At 42.7% G+C, this 20193-nt stretch overlaps 1 protein-coding gene and 1 pseudogene across 8 annotated transcripts in view; both read right to left on the reverse strand.

The window, feature by feature from the left end:
* Positions 1–5824, reverse strand: part of KCTD18 (potassium channel tetramerization domain containing 18) — a 41743-nt gene extending 35919 nt beyond the window's left edge. The window contains exons 1-3 of one of the 8 annotated variants that reach the window (XM_053596286.1): positions 5701–5783; positions 2783–2954; positions 127–338 (exon numbers count right to left, since the gene is read on the reverse strand). In XM_053596286.1, coding sequence (XP_053452261.1) covers positions 127–338; positions 2783–2939 — 369 coding nt within the window. In that variant the 5' untranslated portion in view covers positions 2940–2954; positions 5701–5783. Of the gene's footprint in view, positions 1–126; positions 339–2782; positions 3016–3606; positions 3793–5330; positions 5673–5700 lie in introns of those variants that run through there. The other 7 variants (XM_053596284.1, XM_053596285.1, XM_053596287.1 and 4 more) reach the window with 7 other exon arrangements.
* Positions 5825–7943: 2119 nt separating this feature from the next.
* Positions 7944–12406, reverse strand: LOC128589756 (40S ribosomal protein SA-like; annotated as a pseudogene).
* Between the last annotated feature and the right edge of the window lie 7787 nt (positions 12407–20193).

Here is a 20193-nt window from a genome sequence, read left to right on the forward strand (position 1 = left end):
ATTAAAAAATGTGTCTTCAAAAATTACAAAAACTATCTCATGTTTGGTTTATGTGACAAAAAATAATATTGCTTTGTGCATAATAAATATATGTATTTTTTTTAAAACTTAAGAAAATGCCAAGACCTTTTTAAGTTCTATATTTGACCTTAAAGAATATGTCTCCATTTCATTGGCCAAGTGGTCAGACAAGCTGTACGGATAAGGGATGCCAAAGTAATCAGCTTCTTCCTGTAGGGCAACGCGGGTTTGCTCATCTGTGGGGATCTGAACTTCTCCATGAAGATAATCCAAAAGGTATTTAAATAGATGTCCATCACGGTCAATAACACAAGCCCCTAGAAAAAAATTCAATTCAAAAATGATTGCAAAGGTACATATGATTATCAACAAAACTTCCAACAATCAAGCTATGTCTGAGGACTTCTAAAATTTTTAAACATTTCTTTCTCATAAGAAGGTTAATAGCTAATGTCAAAGAGATCAAATTAATCTAACTAAGCCAGACTTTTGGTTCTTCGTTCAAACGGCAGATATGATACACCAGAAATGCTTAGTTTACAAATTGGCGATATCCTAAAACTGACTGAGTGAGCTGCATGGGAAAACCACCTGCATTTCTGTAACTCTGCATGTAAGTCTGAACCCAAACATGTACCACCAGAGTCTCCATGTTTGGTGGGTGTACCGCGTGTACCAGTGCCAGGCCAAGCAGAATCATTAGGCTACTTGGTGAGCCCATGCTCTGCTGACCAAGTCATGCACCATGGCACGGAACTGCAACTTGCACAAAAGGACTTTGAGTTAGTGGTGGACCTTTAGTATTTTCACCCACCATATGAGAAAATACATTCTCAGATCCATCTGGAACTTTGGATACAATGACTATATTCCAAATATGGCTACTGCAAAAGCCAAGGAGACCTCAGACTGCTGGTGGAAACAGAAGCTTACCCCTAGCCTCACACCAGCTGGACCAGGACAGACATACAGACATGCCCACTACAGAGGACATGTGGGGTGCTCATCACCGTGTCCAGTGCCTGGGGCTCCTATCTGCAAGCATGCCATGTATTTGAAATTGTCGTTAGTTCCTTTGTACTGTGAGAACCTATAAACTTTATTTATTTATTTTATTTATTTTTTTTTTTTTTGACACAGAGTGTCACTTTTCGGTAGAGTGCTATGGCATCACAGCTCAGAGCAACCTCAAACTTGTAGGCTTAAGCGATTCTCTTGCCTCAGCCTCCCAAGTAGCTGGAACTACAGACACCTGCCACAATGCCCAGCTATTTTTAGATATGAGGTCTTGCTCTGGCTCATGCTGGTCTCAAACCCACGAGCTCAGGCAATCCACCTGCCCTGGCCTCCCAGAGTGCTAGGATTAACAGGCATAACCCTCTGTGCCCTGCCAGAAGCTATAAACTTTAAAAAAGAAGAAATGCAATGATGGCACTACTTTATAATAAAAGATTTATCTTAGATTTAAAAAAAAAAAAAAAAACTTCTGTTTAAAGTACTCAATAAGGGCAGTGCCAGTAGCTCAGTGGGTAGGGCACCAGCCACATACAACCAGGCTGATGGGTTCAAACCTGGCCAGGGCCAGCTAAAACAACAATGACAACTGCAACCAAAAAAATAGCCGGGCATTATGGCAGGCACCTGTAGTCCCAGCTATTTGGGAGGCCGAGACAAGAGAATCGCTTAAGCCCAGGAGTTTGAGGTTGCTATGAGCTGTGATACCATAGCACTCTACTAAGGGCAACATAGTCAGATTCTGCCTCAAAAAATAATAATAATAAGGTACTCAATAATTCCCTTTCTTCCTTGATTTGTTTAGAAAAGAAGGTAAGAGTTGGAGGCAGAAAAGAAAACCCAATCCCAGCTTACCTACCATCTTTTCCCCCAATAAACCTTTCTGCCTAGGAGACATCAAGCCCAGGGCAGAAGCATCAGTGATTTTTCCATTCTTTCAACTGCCATTTAGCTGGCAAAGCAATTGTCAACACTGGGGTTATTAACAGAATAGCCCCCATGTTCAAGACTCCTCAACTCTTCTCTCTAACACAGCACCAAGAGTGGGTTCTGGGGCTCACCCGATAGTGCAAAAAGCTTCACTTTTGTTGATGAGGTTTCTTTATAACCAGCAGTAGGTTCAGTGAGTCCTAGAGCACTTGAGGCAGGGAGTGGACCCAGAAAGAACCCTACCCATGTGACTTACAGTTTCTTCTGAAACAGCAATTTGGGGTCCTCTGCCTCTGAGAGACAAATAGCATCACTGCACTGACATTTGCTCCGCCATGCACCTCAGCCCACCACAAGATTACAAAGCCAGGCTAGGTGGCAAGTGTAACACTAATTCTACACTGATGACAACTGACTGCTCTGTCTGCTATAAGGGCAGCTGCTTTGTCCAGGGAAGTACATTTTCTAACTTGAAGAACACAGAGAGAAGCTCATCTATTTAATCAGCCTTGAAACCTTCACCTGTGAAAACGTGACAGTCACGACTTTCAAAATATAGTTAATCCCCGTAATTAGGTCATGACAGGCCTTTCTGCATTCCCCCTTCTTTGCGAAATTTTGGCAACAGTATCACAAGTTTTCAAAACTGGCATTTTATCTCTCATGTAATAATGAATCTCCATAGTCCTAATGATCTCAGTAATTAATATACTAATCTAATATGTTCTGCTGTAATTAGGAAAATCAAAGGGAATTTAAACTGGACTCCTATATTAATGAATATTCATGATCATGCTTCCAGACTTCAGACATTTACCTGACTCATCTGTTTTTAGAGGAAAGCGACCACTGAACATAGACGCCAACATAGAGTCTTTAAAGCGGCACAATGACTCACGCCGGGCCGTGTAAATACAGCCACCCACGTTCAGGCGAAGAATATCTAGCACCTCTTCTGCCTTGTGGCCTTCCATCGCTTCCCCAGACACCTGAACGTTAGCCAAACAACACTTTCAGAAACTTCAAAACAATGGTGTTCCCGGTCCCCCTCTGTAAGAACAAAGGACAATGGTCCCTGACATTTCCAACAACATAAAATAGATAATGAAATAAGTACATTACAATGTGATTGAAAATAAACTCCTCAGTACTGGAAATATGGAATAGAAGGACTTTATATGACACAATTTTTATAAACAAAAATAATGAGATATGCTGAGAATTTGTAAAACATTGGCTCAGAGGCTATATAAAAGGTAAAAAACTGGGCGGTGCCTATGGCTCAGTGGGTAGGGCACTGGCCCCATATACTGAAGGTGGCAGGTTCGAACCAGGCCCTGACCAAACTGCAATAAAAAATAGCCAGCCATTGTGGCAGGCACCTATAGTCCCAGCTACTCGGGAGGCTAAGGCAAGAGAATTGCCTAAGCCCAAGAGTTGGAGGTTGCTGTGAGCTGTGACGCCACAGCACTCTACTGAAGGCAATAAAGTGAGACTCTGTCTCAAAAAAAAGGTAAAAAACTACAACCAACCCAATCCTACCTGCTGAAATGACTGTTCAAAGAATTAAATGAGATGACATATGGTCTCCCTGTATCAAGCAAAGGTGAGGCGTGCATATGCTCTTCCGTATTCACAAACCTTTTCAACTATGGTAAGTCTGAGGGAGTCATCCAGACAGCAGAGGTCAGTGGACAGCATAAATTGAGCTGCTGGCCTTTGTCACTGTCTAGCTCTGGGGCCATGAGCCATTCATTATCTCACACTTCTTGTTTCTTCATCCATAATATAGAGACAGTGATGGTGCCTATTGGTTAAATATTCTCAAAAGACTATCAAAGGAATATTTAACATAACATAGAAAAAGCATTTAGAACAGCCTCTTGCTCAGATTAAGTATGCAATAAATGATAAATATTAAGTATAATGACACAAATTTTACCATAAAGTGTGTAATAAAGTTGTTGATATTGACTAAAGTGATTTAAAGGAACAAAAGAGGAGAAATTATCAGCAACAATAATTGTAATTCTTAAATTAGGTAATTGAGGAATACATAATTTATCAACTGAGATTAGGATTCTATGTATGCCAGTAGCCAGAGTGGTCTAGAACTACAAATAACACCTCCAAATCATCTGGCTTCTTCACTCTCAAATGGCAAAAGCTCTGGGGACATTTTAAGGGTTGGATTTCTTAATCCCTTCTGGAGCTCAATGAACCACAAGTGACACTGTTGCATTTGTATGGAAGGGGACTGTTATGGAGAGGGTATTCCCCATACTAACAATGTGTAGCATCTACACATTTCATAGCAAGTTTAAAATGGCTGCCAAAAGGCTCAACTACACCATGTCCATTCTTACTCGGTGATCAACTAAGATCCTTTCATAGATACTGAACTTTAGTCAGTCTCCAATAAAATCAGAGAGCCTTACAATCTCCTCTACCCATGTTCAGTAGAAGAATATCTGCCTCATGGACTTCCATCGCAAAACCATTAGTGCAAAACACAGTCAATGGACAGAAACCATTATGTACCAGAAGGCTACCTTTCCAAAAGCCACTTATTGATACTTCTTGCACTCCCTAGAAGTCCTGGGAGAGCACTCCAAAGATCCATGGAGAGAAACACCACTGAGGCATATGATGGAGCTGGTTCGGCCTGCCCCAATTACCAGCTCCCTAGAATACTATCTATCCTTCAATGCCTGGGCAAACTTCACTTCTTATATGACCTTCCCAAGTAGCCTACCCTCGGCCCCCAGGTAGAATGCTTGCACAGTTCTAATAAAATATACTTTGTTTTTCTGTCCATATTTTATCTTATGTGTTTAATCCCTACTTTTTGATCTATACTCCTACTAATTCCCATTACTGAATGCTCACTCTGTATCAGCCACTGTAAAACAGACATTACCTAATTCACATGAATGGAATTACTGTCCCTGTTGACAAATGAGGACTCTGGGGTAAAAAATAAGAGTGATGTGTACAGGGACCACACTTGGTCTGGCTGCTAGCAGGTGATGGGGCCAACTCCAATCCACATCAGCAGGACAAAGCCAAGTTCTTCTGGTTCACTAAACATTGCCTCCTTCGCCCCTGTCTTCACCGATGGCTATGGCTCCTGACCCAGGGCCTACCCATCTGAAGACAGGTGGCTACAGGAACGCAGCAAGACCCGGTTTTCAAGGATTTAAGAGCTACGCCTCCCCTCCCCCAGTCAGCTCTCCTAAGGCAGAGGAGCATCACCGTTCCAAGGCCAGACCTGTGGTGACACGCCCCAGATTCCACCCTCAAATGCACCCTCTGAGGCTCGTTGTTATGTGGAAAGTGCCCCCAAAGTGCGGTGCTATGACCACCTACATCAAAACCATCAGGAATGCTGAGGAAACTGCAGGCACCCAGGCCACAGCACCGACAGTCTGCTTCAAAAGGTCTGCGGAGGAGTCGAGATTCTCCCACAAACCTCACTTGGAGCAACTCTGTTCAAGGGGCTCACACTCCTCTGGCGAAGCAGAAAGAAGAGAGAGGAACTGGAAAGCCCCGCCGGGGTCTCCCACGTACTGGAGACCCCGAATCCGCCCAGAGCTCGAGCCTGCAGCCCAGGGCGACAATGATCAGCGCGGCCCGGACCCTTCCACCGGGTGCCCCGCCGCCTCCCGGGCTCGCGGCCCACCGGCGCCCCGCTCCTCCGCGCCGGCAGGGCGGGGCGGTGGCCTCCCGACTGACCTGCGGCCCGCCCGGCTTTCTGCGCGGCCGCCAGACGCAGGGGGGCCCACGCGGAAGTGAGAGCCTCCTCGGCTGCCCGGCAACTCGAGAACAGTGCGAGCCCGCGGCGCCCCCGTGCGGCCAGCCCGGCGGCGGCGGCGGAAGGGAGGTCGGGAGGGAGGCCACGCCCTGGCCACGCCCCCCAGGGCGAGCTCGGGATTGGCTGGGAGTGGGCTTCCCCTCTGGGAGGAAAAGGAAAGATGGGCAGAGACGGCCAGCGACCGGACTCCCGGGGTGGTCCTGTCCGTTGAGAGACTGGTTTTACACAAGAAAAGAAATAGGCCACAAAAGTTGCGATTGTCCAATGTCACTAAATAAGTAACAAGAATTAGGATGCCAGGTGTTCTCACTCCCAGGTCGGGGCCCATCCTTCCAAACAGGGCTGTTCAGCGCCAAGGTGTATAACTATGTAACACAGTATGCTGCAGCTGGATAAGTCCTGTGGAAAGTGCAGTTCGCAAAGCTTTCTCACACGCAGCATTCTTGTTTAATTTAGTCTGTGTGACAGTCCTGGAAAGGGTGATATTTTTGTTGCCGTTACAGCAAGGAAAATTGGGCTAGGAGCAAACACCTAACAACTGTGCTAAGGCCTTCGCACACACTACTTAATTTTCTCTTAAAGATAACTCTAAGAGTGCTTTCGGTTTCCAGCTGCATCCTACTTGGGCTAGGTATCTCAAGATGAGTGAAACACACTCCTGTCTCCAAAGTGCTTCTCCAGAGTCAAAAATACTTGGTTCTAAATTGTTCTGACTGAATCACAGAAAGGAATAAGCCAGGGAGAGATGTTAATAGTCTGGGGAGAGAGGAAAGGTTTGTTCAGCCTGTAATTATCGAACATTAGATATGGAGCAGGCAATGAGAATAAAGGACCAAATTAGGCAAACACTAGTGACCCACGGACCTTACATTCTAGTAGAGCAGTCGGAAACTTTTTCTGTGAATATTTTAGGCTCTGTGAACCGCATACGACAACTCAGCTGTGCTGTTGTACTGTGAAAGCAGCATGACAAAACAAACAAATGAACATGGCTGTGTTCCAGCTTTATTTACGGACATTGGAATTCAGATTTCACATAACTTTCATATACCATGAAATGACTCTTTACAAATGGCTTTTTTCAAACAAATATGTAAAAACGTTTTTAGATCATTGGCCATAAAAAACAAACAGTGTTTGTTCAAGCCATCATTTGCCTAAGTCTGTTCAAGTGGGAGAAACAGGCACTAAGCAAAATAGTCACAGACAATGGTAACTGCTCGGGAAGGAGTCAGGAGGATTTGGGTGGAAATGATTGGTCAAGTGGAGGAGACTTTACTGATGAGAGCTAAGGGTGAGAATCGGCCTGCCTTCTGAAGTGATGGACATGGCATTTTAGAAAGAAGGTGGAAGAGTATTGTAGGAAGAAGGGAGAGCAAGTGGAAAAGCCCTGAGGCAGGCAAGGACTTGGCAAGTTGTAGGAAAAGAAAGGATACTAGTATGTGAAGCAGAGCATCAGGACAAGATGAGGTTGAAGAGAGAAGCAGGAGCCAGCCTGGAAAGCATGGTGTGGCCATGGTAGGAATTTAAGCATATGGGAAGCAATTGAGAGGTTTTAAGCAGGAAAGTGACATGACAAATTTACTATTTAAAAAAAAATCACTCTGACTACCGTGGTGACAATGGATTAGAGAGGTGTGAGATGGAAGTGGGTGACCATTACAGTAACCCAGGAGAGAAATGTTATAGTTTCTCCTTGCATAGTGATGGCATTAAGAAGTGGATGGGTGCAAGAGATAGAAATGATGTAAAATTTAGTGATGGATAAAATATGATGTGTTAGTTTTCTGAGAAGCAGGCAACAATATCAGTTTAAAAAGCATGCAAGAGGGCGGCACCTGTGGCGCAAAGGGGTAGGGCGCCGGCCCCAAATGCCAGAGGTGGTGGGTTCAAACCCAGCCCTGGCCAAAAGAAAAAAGCATGCAAGAGAGTTATTCTCTCACTCGTGAAAGAATAATAGGGAGGCATCTGCAGGGAACTGCGAAAGACCTTAGATAGAGTCAGCCCCCCATGGAGGACGGAAAGGAAAGATAGGAAGAGTTGTATATATGATGCAGTTATAAGAAAGTTTCAGTACAGCCAATGGGGAATCTGCAAGCCAAAGTCCCCTACCAGAGGAGTCCTGTGTCTCCCACAATGGGCCTGCCTTTTTCTCCCTGTGCGCTCATTCAGCTGCTGGCTGGGAGCAGTCAGTGGGCAATATTGCCTGAAACCTGGGAATAGATGTCAGCACACAGCAGCTGGGGCCATCAGTCAATGATGCTCCCTGCAGCTGGAAATCTGAGGGGTACATTTTCATGGATGCTACATATTGGAAATAAGGGAAGAGGGGAAATGCAGGCCTACCTCTAAACTGTTGCCTTGAGTGACCGAATGATGGTGATTTTACTGAGAAAGTGAATTATGGGAGAGGAATAAGTTGGAGGGAAGAGATCAGAAGGTGTATTTTTGACTAGAGACTAAGATTCAGATGTTTAAGATACATCCCAGTAGAGAGATCAAGTAGCAATTGAATAAATCTGACCTTCTGTGCTGAAGGTATAAATCTGGAAGGCATAAGCATTCAAAGCCATGGGACTGAATGAAATCAACCATATAAAGGACAGAAAAATAAGAAGGGACAAGATGGCCAGGTACTATGGCTCATGCCTATAATCCTAGCACTCTGGGAGGCCAAGGTGGGTGGATTGCTTGAGCTCAAGAATTAAAAACCAGCCTGAGCAAGAATGAAATTCTGTCTCTACTAAAAATAGGGGGAAAAAAACTAGCTGAGCATGACAGCACATGCCTATAGTCCCAGCTACTTGGGAGGCTGAAGCAAGAGGATCACCAGAGCCCAAGAGTTTGAGGTTGCTGTGAGCTATGACACCATGGCACTCTACTGAGGGTGACAGAGTGAGACTCTGTCTCAAAAAGGAAAGGAGGAGGAGGAGGAGGAGGAGGAGAAACAGGATGAAGCATTGACTGCAACACTTTGAGGTCAGGCTCAGAAAAAAAGAGCCAGGAGAAAGGAGGAGAACCAGGAGTGGATGGAATTACAGGAACCAAGAGAGCAAAGGGTCATTAATGTCAAATGCCACTGATAGAGCAAACGTCAATTAGATTTGGTAATGCAGGAGTCCTTGGTGACCTTGACAAGAACAGTTTCAATGCTGAGATGAGGCTGCAAACCCACATTAAAGCAGGTTGGAGCGTGAAAGTGAGGTGAGTGACTGGGTATAATTAGAAGTAGAGAAGTGGGGCTGTAGTTGAACTGGGATAAGGAGTCAAGAGAAGGAATTTCAGGATGAGAGTCCTAGAGCAGCTTATGCTGAAGGGAATGATCCAATAGAGGGGTAGGGATAGGTGAGGCAGGAGGGGGAGAGAACAGCCAAAGGAAAAGAGTCCTGGAGTTAGAGCATGAGTGGAGGAATTTCTCTTTGCAAGAGCAGAAACAGAAGTAAAACAGAGAAGATATATTTAAGTTCACTTAAGTTGATAGATTTCACAGAGGTAGGATGAGGAATTCTGATCAGATAGCTTCTACATTCTCAATTTAGTTTAAAGCAATGTCAAAGGCTGAGAGTAAAGGAGATGAAGCATGGAAGAGATTTGAACACGGAGGATGAAATATGAATTATTTATCTTGGGAACTGAAAAGCAAACTTTCTACAGAAACGCAGCAGGCTTGCCAGGAAGGGATGAGTGTCCATTTGAAGGTTATGATCATTATAATGTGGATGACAAACCAGTCATCCTGGTTATATAACCTTCATCCAATAACATGCAACAGCTTCAGTGCAGGTGTTGAGAAAGTAGATAATTGGGCTCAGCCAGGGCTGGGACTGAGCCAAACAGCATAAAACAAGGAGAGAGAGGGCAGAGAGTTGAAGATATGTGGTGTAGGTGCTTGATTACTGTAACATGGACTCTATGCTGAGGAAAGAGGGAAATCAGTATATAGGTGTGGTGATGCATAGTCAAAAGGTAGTGCAGTTAATAGGTTTGAGATCTCAGTGGAGTGGAGGAATTATTCAAATAGGGACACTAGAGGAAGTGAGCTGGAAGGATTGAAGGCAGTGGTCAGAGAGTATGACACTTGAATCCAGGATTTCAGTCATTAACTCTGCGACCCAACCAAGGTTCTGGGCTGAAATGGTGTGAAAGAAAAGTTAGTGGAACATGACAGAAAAACAGAATTAAATTCAAGCAGAGGGAAGGGGAGAGGAGGAAGTGGGGGGAGAGACAGGGGTCTGGCAAGCTCTCACCTAGTGGGCACAATGTAGTGGTGTATGGCACACCTCCTGGGTGAAGGGCTCAACTACAACCTAACAAATCCAAACAATGTAGCCTAATCGTTTGTACCCTTATATTAATATGAAATAAAAAAGGGAAAAGTTAGTGGAGTAAAGTTTAAGGAAATGGCAAGCCAGGATGTAAGATGAGTTAGCTCCAGAAAGTCAACAAGAATGGAGAGAGAAAGATGACGAAACAGAAGCCCACGTCCTCAATGACTGATAATCGGCCAAGTCTTAGAAAACAACATCGAGAGAAGGAAAGATCTTCTATCTAGATACATGTGTAAAGTTAAAATTACCTAGGGCTTAGAAAGACAAATGGGGAAAAATTGTCTGGAAGTGCTAATAAAAGAAAAGAGGACAACAATGTCCCACCTCCTGGCTCTGGTATATGCAAGGAGTGGAAGGAAAAGTGGTGTCCACTGAAGAAGGCTGCATAGGAAGCAAGACCTCTAGGAACAGAAAAGTTTCAGTGTGATTTTCTTAAAAAGTGAAGATAACCTTTAAAAGGGAATTTTAGAAGGGTCTGTAGAGGTGTTGGGAAGTAATGGGAAGAGCAGGTACAAATAATATGGGGATGGTGGCCAGGTGATAGCTGACGACTTGGGGAATTGGGACTGCAGAAATGATTACAGTTAACAGGGGTCTAAACAAAACCAGAAAGGTACCAATGCTCTGTTAATGCAAGGGTCAAGCCTGGGCTTCTAGCTCAATGATATTGTTGTAAACCTACCCTTAGGTTGCTCCCAGTTGTTTGATGGACTGGAGGAAGGGGAGGGGCTTAAAAGGAACCAAAGCATTAGGAAAATTCTTTTTCTTATTTTTTTTATTTTTTATTTTCCTCCAACCTATTTCCACTTGTTTAAGAGGTTGTGAATGAACAGCTTAAGATCATTCAGTGGTTGTTACTGCCCAGTTGGTGGCCTGAGCAGTGGCAGCTGCAGACCAGTCTTTAGTGGGGACCTGCTGAGTAGGCCCAGAGGGCACCTGCAGCCTTCTGACCAGTCTGCAACCTCCAGTTGAGTAGCAGTAAACTCAGGAGCAGGAGTAGTCCATTCAGCCTGAAATTCCTCTTTGGTCACAGCTCTCTCAGAGTCAGCCTGCTCTTCCTTTTCTTTCTTTTTTTTTTTTGAGACAGAGCCTCAAGCTGTTGCCCTGGGTAGAGTGCTGTGGCATCACAGCTCGCAGCAACCTCCAACTCCTGGGCTCAAGTGATTCTCCTGCCTCAGCCTCCCAAATAGCTGGGACTACAGGCGCCTGCCACAATGCCCGGCTATTTTTTGGTTGCAGCCATCATTATTGTTTTGGCGGGCCCAGGCTGGATTCAAACCCGCCAGCTCAGGTGTATGTGGCTGGCGCCTTAGCCGCTTGAGCCACAGACGCTGAGCCTGCTCTTCCTTTTCAATCTCTTCAGGATCTCTGTAGAAGTAGAGATCAGGCATGACCTCCCGTGGGTGTTCACAGGAGATGGTGCCACGCATGCGGAGAACTTCCCGGGCCAGCATCCACCACATCAAACCTACTGAGTGAGCTCCCTTGTTGCATGGGATGGCGATGTCCACATAACGCAGAGAGAATCTGTGTTACACAGAGCATTGCCAGGCAGGTTAACATACGATGCCTCTGTGAAAGGCTGGTGGTCAGCCCTGGGATCAGTAACCTCCAGAAGATGCGGTTTCCGGAATGCTGCCTCGATCTGGTTAGTGAAGGTTCCAGGAGTGAAGCGGCCAGCAATAGGAGTGGCTCCAGTGGCAGCAGCAAGCTTCAGCATGGCTTGTTGGCCAGTGTTCCTGGAGGATATGACACTGACATCAGCAGGGTTTTCTTTTTTTTTTTTTTTGTAGAGACAGAGTCTCACTTTATGGCCCTCGGTAGAATGCCGTGGCCTCACATAGCTCACAGCAACCTCCAACTCATGGGCTTACGCGATTCTCTTGCCTCAGCCTCCCGAGCAGCTGGGACTACAGGCGCCCGCCACAACGCCCGGCTATTTTTTTTGGTTTTTTTGCAGTTTGGCCCGGGCCGGGTTTGAACCCACCACCCTCGGTATATGGGGCCGGCGCCTTACCGACTGAGCCACAGGCGCCGCCCTTTCAATGGCACAAGCTGCCAACAGAAGTTTTTCCCAGGTCTGCTTCAGATTTATGATGTAGATGCCATCACTTTTCCTTTTGTAGCTGTGCTGTTCCATTTGGAAGCCAAGGTTGGTGCCACCTCAGTAGGTTCCTGCTGCAAGGTATTTGAGGACATTCTTCTTCATTTGCTGGACATCAAGGGCTCCAGACATTGTGAACATTTCCTTTTAAGTTACGGTGGGAATTCAGACCAAAGCTGTATGGGCCCTCCCTAAGCAGCTCAGAAAGTTGTTTTTTATTTTTTATTAGGAGAATTCTTAGGAGACTACTCCCTCCTGCAGCTCTCCTGGAAGTAAAGAATAAGAGAAAGCATCATAAAAATCAAACAGTCTGACTCACAGACCTAATTAGCCACTTCTGGCTCTAAGGTGGGAGAGATAAGCACTTGTCACAGTTAAGGAGAAACAAATTAACTTTGTGGCCATCCCCCAGGAAGAGATCCCAAACCATAAATAAGTTCTTCTCTCAGATCCTGGAGACGGTATGAGAGAAGGAAGGAGCTGTTTGCTTCTTTATTCACAAAACCGAGATGAGTTGGAACATTTTTCTTTTTAAAATGCTTGATGCAATTCCACCAAAATAATATGGGTGGGAGAATTTCTGAATAGCCCAGGTAATAGCAGCCACAGTGGAAGAAATCTGAATCTCCCATTCTCCAAACACCACAACACAGAACAATAAAAGCAACAAATAAAACTACATGAAACCCATGCTGCCTGCTTAACTAAAAGAGGATGTTCAAATTTCAAAGTTAACGGGAAATAGAAAATAAGCACCAAATCTCAGCAAGCTGCCTCCCGAGCTCCTGTGCTAACTTTCACAGAGATAAAGAGCAGTCAGGAGAAAATTAACAGAACTGAGCAGAGGAGAGCTGTTCATGTGTCCGTGATTGATCTAAGATAACCCCACAGACAAAAAAGAGAAAGTTCACCCTATGTGTTAAGATACTGGAAAAGAGGCTCAACACTTGTAGCTCACTGAGTAGGGTGCCAGCCAAATACACCAAGGCTGGCGGTTTCAAGCTCAGCCTGGGCCAGCTAAAGGACAATGACAACTGCAACCAAACAATAGCTGGGTGTTGTGGGGGGCGCCTGTGGTTCCAGCTACTTGGGAGGCTGAGGCAAGAGAATTGCTTAAGCCCATGAGTTTGAGGTTGCTGTGAGCTGTGACGCCACAGCACTCTACCCAGGGCAACATAGTGAGACTCTGTCTCAGGAAAAAAAAATACTGGAAAAGATTCCTAGTATATATGTTTTATTAATGTGCATATGATTTCACGGTAGCAGTCTATAAAAAACATTGCTTCTGGAGCGACAGAAGATAAAAAGAAATGGAGAGGCATTTTCAGAGTGTGGTGAGGAGACAAAGAGGTAAAAAGAACTTTAGGGCAAGTAAGGCAAGTGAGTTTCAAAGCTTTGAAAAAATACGATCTTTAGCTACACACTCTCATGTGCACACTTATGCACATCAAGAACCATCCATTAACAATTGCATTTCACTGTAGAGAAGAAGATACCCTTGAACTTGGAATCTTACAAACCTCAGCAAATCTTTGAAATGAATAGGTGATGTACTAGGATTTTCCAGAGAAACAAAACCAATTAGATTGATAGATAGATAGACAGACAATTAGAAGGCATTGGCTCACGTGATCATCAAGGCTGAGGAGTGCCATGATATTCTGTCTGTGAGATGGAGACCCAGGAAAGCCAGTGGCATAATTCAAAGGCCTTAGAGATGGGGAGCCAACTGGCTCAATCCTAAACTGAATGCAAAGACCTGAGAACCAGAGGCCCGGAGAGCAGGTGAAGATTGCCATGCCAGCTCAGTAGTCAGGCAGAGAGCTAACTAATCTACCTATCTCCTACCTTTGTGCTCTATTCAGGCCCTCAATAGATTGTGTAGTGTCCACCCATATTGAGAAACTCAATCTGCTTTCTTATTCAACTGCTTTCGATGCCAATCTAGTCCAGAAACACCCTCACAGCCACATCTAGAAATAATATTTTAACTAGATAGCTGGGAATCCTATAATCCAGTCAATCTGACACAAAAAATTAACTATTACAGGTGAAAACAGAGTAAATACATACAAAACTATTATAAGAAGAAAACAACAACGACAAAAAAGCACTTTAGCTGATGAAAATTCTCTCCTCCTCAAAAGAACTCAGACTCAAAGCAGAAGAAAACTGTGACATGAACTCCAAAGTGAAGAAAAAAATCCTCAAAGAAGCATTTGGGGGCACAGGCATGTGGGTCACGACCGTGATGTTAGCACTCTCTGGGAGGCCGGGACAGGAAGATCACTTGAGCTCAGGAGTTAGAGACAAGCCTGAGCAAGAGCAAGACCCCTGTCTCTACTAAAACTAGAAAAATCAGCTAGATGTCATGACAGAAAAATTTACTTCCAGCTACTGGGGAGGTTGAGGCAAGAGGATCCATGAGCCCAGGAGTTTGAGGTTGCTGTGAGTTATGATGATGCCTCTGCACTCTTGACAGGGCAACAGAGGGAGACTCTGTCTCAAAATAAGAATAAGAATAAGAGGAGGAGGAAGCATTGGGTTATAATAAAACACCATAAACTAGGCTCGGCGCCTGTGGCTCAAGCAGCTAAGGTGCCAGCCACGTACACCTGAGCTGGTGGGTTCAAATCCAGCCCGGGCCCGCCAAACAACAATGACAGCTGCAACGAAAAAATAGCTGGGTGCTGTGGCAGGTGCCTGTAGTCCCAGCTACTTGGGAGGTAGAGGCAGGAGACTCGCTTGAGCCCAGGAGTTGGAGGTTGCTGTGAGCTGTGATGCCACAGCACTCAGCCTAGGGCGACAGCTTGAGACTCTGTCTCAAAAAAACAAAATAAACAAAAAAAACACCATAAACTAGACATTTTAAACTAGAAATAGACAAAAAACAAGAAGAAATAAAAAGAGAATGGATTGAATCAAAGAAAAATATGTGAGGAAAAAGATAAAAAATATTGCAGAAGTGAAGGACAACTTACAAGTTTCCAAGGAAAGATAGAATCAAATGAAATTTCAATAAGGGACATTGGCAAAAGGTAAGAAAATAACCACAATAATCAAAAAGAGATATAAAACTAGAAGTGGGGCGGCGCCTATGGCTCAGTGAGCAGGGCGCCAGCCCCATATACCAAGGGTGGCAGGTTCAAACCCAGCCCCGGCCAAACTGCAACAAAAAAATAGCCGGGCGTTGTGGCGTGCGCCTGTAGTCCCAGCTGCTTGGGAGGCTGAGGCAGGAGAATTGCCTAAGCCCAGGAGTTGGAGGTTGCTGTGAGCTGTGTGACGCCATGGCACTCTACCGAGGGCAATAAAGTGAAACTCTGTCTCTACAAAAAAAAAAAAAAACTAGAAGTGATCAGGTTCAGAGAGAAGTGGTTGAAATGGAAGACAGGCAAAGAAGAAACAATATACTGGCGTGGCGCCCATAGCTAAGTGGTACCCCCACAGTTGGTGGGTTCGAACCCAGCCAGACCTGCTAAACAACAATGACAACTACAACAAAAAAAGTAGCCAGGCATGGTGCCTGTAGTCCCAGCTACTTGGGAGGCTGAGGCAAGAGAATTGCTTAAACCCAAGACTTCGAGGTTGCTGTGAGCTAGGATGCCACAGCACTATACCCAGGGTGACAGCTTGCAACTCTGTCTCAAAAAAAAGAAAAGAAAAAAGAAACAATATACAAATGATGGTAGCCCCCCAAAGAATATCAACAAAATAACAAATGAACAGAACTAATATTTAAGGCCATAATCCAAACATATTTCAGGATATAAAAGAAGACATAAGTCTGTATTCTGAAATGGACCCACAAATTACATGGGAAAATTAATCTAGACGTGTCAACTCCAAAACATGTGCAAGTCAAATGATCGGACTTCAAAAATAAAGAAAATAGTCTCCAAGAGCACTAAGCAAAAACTAACAGCAACAAAACGAGAAAGAACAAGCGAAAACAACATACAAACAAGGCAACCATAGAAAAGTAGTTTTAAAAAACATACAAGGGAAAAGGCATGAATCAAGGACTTCCAAGGCAACCCCGTTCTTCAAGTACCAAGATAGGAGAAAATGAGTTTTAAACATGAAAAGATTCAGAGATTTTCTTTTTATTTTGTACATGAGCCCTACTTGAGGAAACTTTGGAAAGGTGATTTCCATTCAACCAAATGGCTGATGTCTACAAAAAGGAGAAATAGTGATCATTCACTATATTTAATTACAGATCTAAGAATAAACAAAGGTGGGACGAAGGTCAACATGGAATGTTATACACACCCATGTTTTGCATAATAAGTTCTGTCAAAGTAGAAACAACACAGCTAAAAATGGGGAAAAAGAAAGAGAAAGAGGAAAGTAGAGTAAGTTCATTGATGGTGATACAAGCAACAGATGGGATTAAGGGATAATATTAAAATTAACAAATCATATAATAGAAGGTTAAGTAAGAAATAAGCAACTAAGGTTCTTTTAAAAACGTATAGTACACAGGTAACCAGTGGAATAAAATACAAGCTTTATGAATACAAAAATAAAAAAATAGAAGAGCAAAGAAAATGCATCAGGTACAGAAAGTAACAGCAAACAGAACATAATATTAAGATTACTATACAAAATAATTGTAACATAAAGTATTGTTGACACTAAATATATGTCACATTAATAAATATGAATGGGTTTACCTTATCCATTAGCAGGAAAAGATTTCCAATTTTGTTCACGAAACAAGATGCTGAAATGAAGAGACATGATTAAAACAAAGTGATTCAGAATGTCTAAAGGGGTGGACAATGGTATACTAGACAAATAGAAACAAAAAAAATAAAAGCAGAGGTTGTGATCCTGATATCAAAGTAGAATTTAAACCAAAATGTATTAAATGAGACAGGGAGGATATATTTTAATGCCACGATTCATAATGGATATGTAACAATTATGAGTTCTATTCATCAAATAACTCAGCAATAAGCTTTATAAAGCAAAACTATAGGGCTTTCAAAGAAACATTGATAGAAACACCCTAGTAACAAAATTTTCGTATACACCACTTCAGTACAAAACAGATTCAGTAGTCATAGAAAGTAAGGAGAATAAAGATACATCTAAGTGGAATAGGCACTTTAGCTCTAAGTGTCCATTAATAGATCTGATGGATATACGGTCGGGTTTTCTTCACTAGGGGGACACATTCTGAGCAATGTGCTATCAGGGGATGTCATCATTGTGCAAACCTCTTAGAGCCCTGGATGGTGGGGCCTGCGGAGGAAAGACAAGGCACAGGTCAAAGAGTATAAAATAACAAATATGTAGAAGGAAGGCATCCAAAAGTCTAATGTGCAACACGAGGACTCTGGTTAATGATAATGTATTATATTCAGGATTTTTTTGTTGATAAGTAGATTATAGCTGCTTTTGCCACAGCAGGGAAAAGGGACGACTACATAAGATGATAAAGATGTTATAATTTCTTTCTTTTTTTTTTTGTAGAGACAGAGTTTCACTTTATGGCCCTCAGTAGAGTGCCGTGGCCTCACACAGCTCACAGCAACCTCCAATTCCTGGGCTTAGTCGATTCTCCTGCCTCAGCCTCCCGAGTAGCTGGGACTACAGGCGCCCGCCACAACGCCCGGCTAAGGATGTTATAATTTCTTACTTTCATAACCATTTTACTATAAATGTATCTTACAATATCATGTTACTTTAAATATGTACAACAGTTTTTATTAAAAGAAATGTTGCTGTATTTTTTTTTACAAAGAATCCCTGTTAGTGTGTTATAGAAAGATTGTTGCATTTGCCTAAACAAAACAAAACAAAACAAAAAAACTGAAGTGAGAGATAACAAACCACTTTTCCCACTTTCTCAAGAGGCCCAGGCAGAGATTGTCTCTCACTAAGAAGTCAAAAAAAAGAAAAGCCAGATACAAGCTGTCCAGGACTCCCTTGCAGCTAGGGAGCAGCTAGCTCTGTCCCTTGTAGCATAAGATTCAGGCCTGACCGTGAGACACATCCAAGTCAGGTCCAGCAACAGGAGTGAGTAATGCCAAGCTGCAGGTATGGGGGACTGTAGCATACCACTCCCACTCTTTCCAGTGGCAGTGGCAGCAGTGGTCCCATTGGCAGCATCTAGTGCCACTGTTGGCTGCGTAAGATAAGCATCCTCAGAGCTGTTGTGGTAGTATGAGTGTGGCTAGGTCCGTGTCTGCTGCCAAGACCCCCTTGGTGTCCAAGCTTTTATCTCTATCTTTCCCAGAAATGCTTTAAACCACACAATTGTCCTTGTATGTTTCTATCACCCCGGGTTAATTTTTCTTGTGCAATTCAACTTGCCAGATGGAGTACAGATGCTCAGATCAGATGGTTAAATAAAATGGAAGTATACTATTTCTACTTTGTTTTATTGGTTTATTGATTTGCAGTGTCTTTTACCTAGTTCATGCTCAGGGACTGTTCTTGGATGATTTTTCTTTTAGCAAGGTTGGTGTGTTAAAAAGGACTTTTTTTCCTTCCTTTCTCCTTTTCAGTGTGGATCTGGGCAATCAAATTCTAATTCACTAGAATCTACGTTTAGGTAGAAAATATTAGGCAATTAATGACTATAAGAATAAAGAAAAACAGAGAAAGAGGAATAAATCAGTGCCTTGTGCAGGAGAGTATCATAATAGAATTGTGAGCTCATTTAATTTAATTGGCTTGTTTTATAGATAAGGAACTTGCAACAAGGAATACGCCAGTAATAGCTGAGCCGTAGCTAACTTTATCTCCAGACTCCTAATCCCGGGTTTCTGCTTCTATTCCATTATACCAACAGGCAAAGGCAAATGACTGAAAAGTCAGCTGATATCAGATTAAATTCAGCCCAATTAATTGTACTGTTTAGGTTTGTGATTTTATATGATAAGAATTTACATTTTCGGGAGTTTTTTTTTTTTTATTTTCACATATACATGTGTCCATTAGGCTTCCACTTTTTGCCTTCACAAAATTAAAAAGGCTCAAAATTTAACAACAATAACAACGTTTAAGATAGGGACCAGAAACAAAAACCTTGCAAAGAACGAATGAAGACAAATACATTCAGAAAAGAGATCAGATGATTGCTGCAACGAAGTATTAAGCAATAATAACAATAAAAGTAATGCAAAGAAAGTAACATTCACATTGTCAAATAGGAGTATGTCTATTATAGAATGCTTTGACTCTGAGGTTCAGTATGGAGTCATCAATTAACTTCTTATTTTTTCCCCAAACTACCGAAGAATAGACAGCTAATATTTATAAATAAAAATAAAAGATAATTTCAAAGAACAGATCATGCCAAATCTTACAGACAATAGAAAAAGAAGAAATACTTTAAAATCATTCTACTTAATCTGGATACACCTGATATTAAAATTGGAAAAAGTATTATAAAGGGGAAATTACAAACATAATTCACTTATAAATGAGGATGGAGTATCCTAAACAACATATTAACAAGTTGAAGTAAAAATTATTGTTTAAGTAATGTACTTTAGTCAAAATCAAATCCAATTTACGTGAGAATTATTTTTTTACAATAAATGAAGCAGCTATGTCCTTTTAACTGCTCTGAGATATAAAGATATAAAGATATCACTTTTTATGATGCTGATATTCACGTCTTGATATACTCCTTACTCTCTCCTTTCCCTCTGACTTTCCTGTCTTCCTTTTCTACTTGTTTGGTTTTGAAGCTGTAGGTACAAAACGAGTCAGTTGGGAAGAAAGCAATATTAATGTGTTTGAACAAAAGGGTCTGCTGATTACAGCCATCATAAAAATATATTAGATGTTGTTATTAACCTACATTTTACAAATGAGGAAACAGAAGCCCAGAGAGGTTAAGTGGTTTGGTCAAGATTAAATAACCATTACATGGCACAGCCATTACAAGGTTCATTTAAAGGAACATATAACACACATTGAGCATTTAATGTGTCCGGCTGGGTAAACAAGATGTAGGATAT

This window comes from Nycticebus coucang, chromosome 7 (assembly GCF_027406575.1).
Source record: "Nycticebus coucang isolate mNycCou1 chromosome 7, mNycCou1.pri, whole genome shotgun sequence".
NCBI lineage: Eukaryota > Metazoa > Chordata > Mammalia > Primates > Lorisidae > Nycticebus > Nycticebus coucang.